Raw genomic sequence first — 8,578 nt, forward strand, 5'->3', positions numbered from 1 at the left:
TGTCCCCCCCCAGCCCCCACTCTGCCCCCCTCCAAACCCACCTGCCTGTTTTTCCTGCTGCAGTAGCCAGGGTCTTTGCATTCCCCATCTCTCCTCCAGCTCTACTTCTTGCCTCCAGTGGGAGGGGGCTGAGGTACCCTGGCCCCCCTACCTGTGAGGTAGGGGGGCCAGGGTGCCTGTTGTGTGCACATGGTGAAAGAGGGGTTCAGGATGCTCGAGTTGTGTGTGACAAAGGAAGGAGCTGGGCTGCCCACACTTCATACGGAGGGGGAGAGTGCATGGCTGGAAAGGGAGGTGGGTGTTATGAGGTTAGCAGGCAGGGCCAGACACAGGCATGAGTGAACTGAGTGACCACCTGGGGCCCAGACAGAAAGGGGACCCAAAAATGGTGAAAATGATGATTATTATTATCATTATCTCTGGCAAAGGGGGGGCCGATACTAAAAGTTTGCCCGGGGCCACCAGGAGTCTAGGTATGGTGCTGATAGCAGGGGGGAGGACTGGGGGCCCAAACTGCCCATGCTAAGAGTGTGGGGAGGGAGAGAGCCCAGGATGGAGCATTTTCTGGATCTGTGACCTGTGTGGCATGTGACATCTCTCTACCTGGAAGTTGGATAGCCCTGCTCTACTAACAGGCTGTCAAACTTAATTCAGGCCCCATGGGCCAGATGAGTGGTGCTGTGCTGGTCCTCAGCAGGACTGGGCCCACAGATTGGTCCCCTGTGCTGGACCCAGGGTGAGGGTGCTGCCAGCAGCATGCACTGCAGCCCAGCCCTGGGTGCAGTGTGTGCTATGGACCAGCCCCACTTTCCCCATGCAGTGCACGGGCCCGGCCTGGCACGTGCCACATATGGTGTCCAGGTCCAATCTAAGACCCAAAGGCAGCACTGTGGGCCAGGCCCATGGGCTTCATCTTTAACACCTCTATCTACCTAACAACTCTGTTCCATCTGGAAAGCACACAAGCTCGATGGCTGTTTGGAACACTATGAATCACACAACTGTTTTCAGGTAAGTGAACAAAAAGGCCATTTGTTTAACTACTTTAACTTTACCCTCATGTAAAAGTGGTTATTTGTAAGCTGACCGGCTCATTCATTGCAAGATTTGTGTCCTTAATTTGTGTCTACAATGCTGCTGAAGTTGGAATTTTCCAAATATAGGCTTTACAACCTAGTTCTCACAGCCTATAGGGAAAGGCATGGCTGCTTCAATAATTGCTGCTCAAACACTGGGGACAAGCAGCACTGTCTTTGGTAGAATTTTCCCTGGCAAATGACGAGATCAGTTGGATGGTAAATACACTAGAAGTCAAACAAGAATTCCTGGAGGCAGAGAAGGTACTTTTATATTTACCCCTTTTTTCTGCGAAAGAACCCAACATTTAACTATTATGCCCAAAAACTACATTAAAAGAACATTATTAAGGTAGCATAAAGCTAAGTTAGGAAACATGAGAATTAAAGACTGCTTGTGCAACTTTGTGCATCCACATCCCATAGTTGTATACAGCTTGAAGCCATGCAAAACCATAGGCTGCCCACTGTTGTGATTCAGCTTATTACTCTTGAACTAAGTCCAATAGTTGGTATGGCTGCCTAAAGTTCATTATATTCAAATTAAGACCTGATGCCTTTCTGGAAGATCTTAAAAACTGGAGAAGATACCACTTAGGATATGGTCTTTAATTTGCACAGGATCAGTGTCTCCTGTAGTGCCCTGAATGGGCAGAATTCAGTTAATGAGTAGCTATTCAGTATGTTCTGGTCATTCTTTAATGTGTGGCTATAGCCAAGGCCTGAACTTCCTTCAAAGGGTTTTTATGATGCTCATCACTATAGTTTTAGAGTGCTTTACAAACATTATAACTTTATAAAACTGTGAGGTCAGGGGGAGGTACAATGGGCCAGAGCACAGACTGGCTAATTTTGGGTGCCCTTAGTACTGGCCGGAGTAAAGGCTGAATCACTGGCAGCATTTATCTTCCTTAAGCATAAGACCTCCCTTTCATCATACACCTTTCAACTTCTACAATAAACAAAGCAGAGGCCCTACAGACAATAGTCTCCTGCTACCACACAATCCTGATACATCCCCTAGAGTAGGTATATCCCATGCATTTGAGGAGTCAGACGCCTCTATACGAAAAAAAAAGTATGTAATCGTGTCACTAAAGAATGTATCACTATACATATGCACACGGGGGCTTTATTAAAGTCACGGGAGCAACTCAAGCTAATGGAGTTACTGACAATAATTACATGCTGCCACTGAGGACAAGAATTACAGCAGGTGAGACACGAACTTAAGCAGCAAGTTTCACAGATATGAACCGGGACTTGAGGGATGGTGAGACTCCCTGGAGGGCTTGGATTCCAGTCCAGACTTGGGAGGGAAGTGTATTCTATTTGGCACTGACTTTTCTGCTCCTTCCCTCTGCCAAAATCAAAGGGTGACACTGTCCCTAGAACATGGAGTTAGGATGGAACCTTTCACAAAGCTGCAAGTGTTAAAGTTCAACCTAAGATCATCATCTGCTTCAGTCTTGGGTAGGCACAAAAATTTAGGCACGAAGATTTACAAACATTGTCTACATCAGTGGTTGTCACCTTTTTCGACTTGAGGCACCCCTCGTTGGACTCAACCCCTTATTAGACTCAAGGCACCCTGCATAACTTTTGTGAATTGAGTAGCACTCAATTTCAAAAACTAATTTACAGAGTACAATTCTTGCTTCCTTACAGAGGGGCCTAGAGTCGGAATGGGGGATCACCCAGGCAGAGACCAGCCTGTGGTTATCTGCTTAGTTTCTTAGTATCTGCCACAACACCCTGGTTGAAAATCACTGGTCTTCATACACTTGAAAGTATGATTTAATAAATAAGTGCATTGCTTACTGGGAACACGCGGGAGTTAGCAGAAAGAACACCAAAGACAGGAAGAAAGCAATAAATAAACTTCCAAAACCATCCATGTTGCAACAATTAAAATATTTACTTCTGACACAAGCCTAATTAGCTAACGACATTCAACTCAGTCTTGAAATAGGAGGTTCAAGCTACCCAATTTATTCTCAGAATAAAGGAACTCACCCTCTGTATTAAGAAGACAATGGCATCCACTGCTACCATTAGTCCTCTTCCCTCTTATTACAATTAATCAAGCACATGAACACTATAATGAAGCTGAGCCCCTGCAAACTCACCAGGCTGTGCATAATTTCCACTCCAGCTGGATTCACTGTGAGTGCCTCATCATACAATTGCTTAGCCTCCTCCAAGCTGCCTTTCATCTCTGCAAGCCTCCCACGCATGTACAGCACAGTGTGAGATGTGGGGAAAAGACTTGCTGCCTCCTGGATACAAAAGCTTGCTTCCTTGAGATGCCGTTGTTCCATGAAAAGCTCAGCTATAAAACAAAAACTACCATTAATTTAAATAATTCAGTAACCTTTACTTACACTTTCTCCCTTAAAACGTACTAAGCTTAAAAGATTGCATCATGAAAATGCTTACTGTTATGATAACTGCTTACTACTGCTGTGAGTAGCTTCACTGAATGAAATTGCTCTCAGTAATAAGTACTAAATGTAGGCTAAGGTCTCAGTTCAGGAAAGCATCCCTAGAACACTTGAAAAACATTCTAGAGGTTGCTATGAAAAGAGACAAACTTGAGGATGTACTTACGTGTTCTCTGAATCACGGTCTAAGTCTATTCAGGATTTGGCTCTAACAGAACAGTGTTCTAGCAAGACAATCTGCATTGTCAAGCCATAGCTGGGTAGTGAGAGTTTTAACAGCAAGAGAACAACAGGATACTAAGTTGACACTTCCATTTTGATTTTTTTAAATACCATATACCATCATTCATTCCCAAATTTAGTTTAATAACTCTTTCAATGTCTTCATAAACTTATAAAATGTCCATGTACCATGTACTATAGGGATTCAATCATATTATGCGTCAAATGTAATATTGATCACTCACATATGCAAACACGTACCCACCGAATCCCCAACAGTACGATACAAAAATGAAGTCAATGACTGCAAATGAGATTGCTCTGTTTACTCTCCTCAGCAAGTGACAGCTGTACTAAATTGTTCTTGCAAATAAAAAAATGGAACAAGAATACTAATGTGCTTTATTGACACGATCAATGCATTTGTTAATAAAAACACTGAATAACATTTGTTATCCACTAAACCTAATTTCTAATGTTCTTAGGATCTTGCAAAAGTCTTCAAAAACAGGACATCCAGTTTTCTCCAAGCCATGAATCCAAAAATGAAGCTTTGGAACTATCTATAAAATAGAATAATTCTCCTTAATGCCTCTAAGGAATGGCAGTGTTTCAGCTCATGAGTGGATCATGTAGACCAGTGGTTTTCAACCTTTTAGACTCAAGGCACCCCTTGGAAAAGCCAGATCTTAGCTTTCTTTCAGTTCATTCTGAGAACTAATAGAGCCGTTCTTCTGTTGCAAAGAACCACAACAGGTCAGAAAGTTTTGCGCACTGTGAATTCCTATTTGAAACCTGGGTTTATCTTGCCAATTACACGTGGTATTCGCACACTCAAGAGTGCTAATATTGAGCAGCAGTCTTGAAAGGATCTCACAGCACCATGGTTGAAAAAAAAATCACTGATCTAAACAGTTACAGTGAAGCTTGCTCAGAAGCTGACCATTCCTGGACCGCGCTGTAGATAATGTTGTTCCCCAGTACTATCAATCTGGCACCTTTTGTGAGCAAAACCTTCATTTTCCAATGAGAGCTTCACTCTTTACAAGTTGCTCAGAGACTCTGTGAAGTTCTATGGTTTATTTGCAGGACAGAAACTGCATAATTAATCATCATAACATCTCAGTGTGCATTCCCTTCCTTAGCTCCAATAAGATACAGTTATCTATAGATAATAGAAAATGAGGCCATGTATCTTGTCATGCTGAGCCTGCACTAAACCTTATTCAAAATGTTGTGCGCAGAAAATATTTTACTTGCGCTTCCCTGGGAGTACAGTGTTTTCCTACCAAGTGCTGCATGGCAGCTGACAATGTGCATATTCAAGTTAGCATAGTTACCACATGCAAAGTGACAGCTCAGCCTGAAGAAAAAAAATACTTCATTTGCAAAGCTAACACAAAACTAGCAGCAGAAAACCAGGGGTAAAAATCCTGACTCCACTGAAATCCATGGGAGTTTTGCCATCAACTACAAGAAGGGATGGCTTGGAGGGGTCAAGATTTCACTGCATGCAAGAAGAACCAGCACCACACCAGCATGAAAAATGCAGCAGTAGCATCCATTTAGGGGTGCAGAGAGGGAGAAGAGCACATTGCATGTAACTAGAAGCAAAGGCCTTTATTCAATCAGTGAATCTGACGTGTCTGAAATTACACACAGGACAAGTCAAACCGAAAATCAGTGGGATTACTCAGAAGCTTATAGTTAGGCACATGCTTAACTACTTTGCTGAATGGGAACATAAATGAAGATAAAAACAGTAAGAATATTGCCCATGACTAGGACTCTAACAATGCCGTAACACAACTCATTGCTCTTACGAGGCAGAGTAAGCTGGGACAGAAGGGGAGAATGTGCCATCCCTTACAGCGCTGAACACAACATACGCAATGTTGAGTACTTGTTTTTCCTTTCAACTGTGTCTGTAAATCTTCTTCAGTAATAACAAATATTATTAAAAAGATGAAAAGCAATATGTAATCTAAATAAGATCTACAAATTGTATTTTATGCTATGGTAATGTATCAGATTAAACCTCAGTCCATTTCTTTCTATTGGCTCAGTAGTCAATAAAACATAATTTGATGGTGTAGGCAGCCTAATTTGCAAAAAGGAAGAACACAAGTGCTTTTGGTTAGGAAGGCAAATAAGGAAGGGAGAGCACCTAGCCAACTAAAAATAGATGCTAAGGGAAATCAATTAGGCTTACATTAAACCTGTGCTTCCTAGAAATATTTTCTATTAGTCATTTCTTTTATTTACAGATGAAGTAAATGAATTTATAACTCCACAGAACTAAAAGACAGATGAGGACAGACAGAGTCATGTCATTTATCTGGCTAATACTTCTCATAAATATATTAAAGTTACTGTCCTAGTCTCACCAGTCTTCAAGTTTTCCAATAGATAGAATTATAGATCACTGGTGTTCAACCTGTGGTCTGCAGACCTCTGGGGGTCTTCACACTATGTCTAAAGGGTTCACAAAAGATGACTATAATCAATCAAAATTATGCAAATACCCACACTTACAATTCAAGGGGGTCCACACCTCCATTTGTAGTTTCCAAAGGGGTCCAACACCTCCATTTAAATATTTTAGGGGTCCACAAAAGAAAAAAGGCTGAAAACCACTGTCAGAGTATCACCCAGTCTTGTCGTAAGTACACCTCCAACTGGTTACTTTCATAGTTTCATAGATTAAGGGTCGGAAGGGACCTAGTAGATCTTCTAGCCCGACCCCCCGCCAGGGCGGGAGAACAACAAAAACCCCAAAAACAAGAAACGGGACTCAAATGAGTCCAGCCAGGTAGGCATCCAGCCTCTTCTTAAAGACCCCCAGGGTAGGGGCCAGCACCACTTCCCTTGGAAGTTGGTTCCAGCTCCTAGCCGCCCTAACTGTGAAGTAGTTCTTGCGGATGTCCAATCTATACCTCCTCTCCATCAACTTGTGCCCATTACTCCTTGTTATGCCAGCGGGCGCTAGGGGAAACAGCGTCTCCCCCAAACCCTTCTGGTCCCCCCTAGTGAGTCTATAGACGGTCACCAGGTCCCCCCTCAGCCTTCTCTTGTGGAGGCTGAACAGGTTCAGGTCCCGCAGTCTCTCACTGTAGGGTCTGCCCTGTTGTCCCCGGATCATGCGGGTGGCCCTCCTCTGGACCCTCTCCATGTTGTCCACATCCCTCTTGAAATGGGGCGCACAGAACTGGACACAATACTCCAGCTGTGGCCTGACCAGCGTCGCGTAGAGGGGGAGGATCACCTCCTTGGCTCTACTCGAGATGCACCTGTGGATGCACGACAAGGTCCGGTTAGCCCTGCCAACCATGACCTCGCATTGTCGGCCCATGTTCATCTTGGAGTCAATAATGACTCCAAGATCTCTTTCTGCCTCCGTGCTCTCGAGTAGGGAGTTCCCCATTGTGTAAGTGTGCTGCTGGTTCCTACTGCCCAAGTGCAGCACCCTGCACTTGTCCGTATTGAAACGCATCCTGTTCCTGTTAGCCCACCCCTGTAACCTATCCAGATCCCTCTGCAATCTCTCACTCCCTGCTAGCGTGCTCACCTCCCCCCAAATTTTGGTGTCATCAGCGAATTTAAACAGGTTACTTTCCACCCCATCATCCAGATCGCTGATGAAGAAATTGAACAGCGCAGGCCCCAGGACCGAGCCCTGGGGGACTCCGCTACCCACCTCCCCCCAGGTCGAATATGACCCATCCACCACCACCCTCTGAGTGCGACCCCTCAGCCAATCTGCAATCCATCTGACTGTGTAGGCATCTATGCCACAGTTGCCTAGTTTTTTAACTAGGATGGGGTGAGAGACAGTGTCAAAGGCCTTTGTTGGTAAAGCAGCAACCTTCTAGGGTGCTTGTACACGAGATGGTGGGGCCATGTCCACGTGACAAAAAATGATGAGAAATTGTTATTTGCCTAAGATAATGGCATCACCGTGTACACGTGCATGATTTTTTTTGTGTTAAAATTCATTTGAGTGTGGCAACTTAAACCAACTCAAATGTATTTTAGTTTGATTAGGGCAAATTATCCTGTTGTGAATAAAAAAATTGTGAGTATGTACATGTCTGATGTCTGGAGAAGGTGGCGGGGACAGTGGCTGGAAGCCTAGGCAGGCTCGCAGAAGCTCGGGCTTGGCAGACTAGCAGCAACCCATGAACTGTTCCCACCACCTTCTCTGGCTGACAGTACATCCAGCTGCCTTCCCGCACTGCCCCAGGGGCAAGCCAGCCCGTTCCCAGGTGGTTCCAGGCAGCGGGAAGGCAGCAGGGACACTGTACTGGGCGCTGGAAACCCAGCAAGCCCAAGCTTTCCTGAGCATGTCCAGGCTTCCAGCACCCCGTGCACTGTTAGATTAGTTCAGGTGCTGCCTGTGAGCTGAGGCAGTACCTGCCCAGCTAGCATCCTGCCTGGGTAGCCCCTGTGGGCACCACTGCTGCACAGGGAAGCACTGGGCCCCCCATAGCCCAGGGGCTGCACGGCTTGGTGGCAGCTTGTACAGGCAGGCTCTGCCAGGGGGGCAAGCCTGATCCTTTTTTTCCTGGCGGAGCCTGCCTGCCGCACCTGCAGCTTGGGGGGCGAGATGCTGGTGGCCCCTAAACCTTCCCTCTGCAGGGACAGCACCCCTGGGCAGGCTGCTAGTGGGCAGGTGTTGTCCTGGGGCTGTTGCCACCTTGGAGAAAAGGATCAGGGGGCACCAGCATCGCTCAGGGGCCACTGGCACCTTGCCACTTGGCTGTGCAAGAAGGAGGCAGGCAGGGGAAAAAAAAAGTATTGGACCCTTTGCTCCTTTTTTTCCTCGGGGGGGGGGGG

General features: G+C 45.5%; 1 protein-coding gene across 1 annotated transcript in view; it reads right to left on the reverse strand.

Moving 5' to 3' along the window:
• Positions 1-8,578, reverse strand: part of TTC7A (tetratricopeptide repeat domain 7A) — a 280,715-nt gene that overhangs the window by 43,825 nt on the left and 228,312 nt on the right. The window contains exon 18 of the mRNA XM_019516313.1: positions 3,206-3,408. Coding sequence (XP_019371858.1) covers positions 3,206-3,408 — 203 coding nt within the window. The remainder of the gene's footprint in view (positions 1-3,205; positions 3,409-8,578) is intronic.

This window comes from Gavialis gangeticus, unplaced genomic scaffold (assembly GCF_001723915.1).
Source record: "Gavialis gangeticus isolate Ggan-Ray unplaced genomic scaffold, GavGan_comp1, whole genome shotgun sequence".
NCBI classification, from domain to species: Eukaryota; Metazoa; Chordata; order Crocodylia; family Gavialidae; genus Gavialis; species Gavialis gangeticus.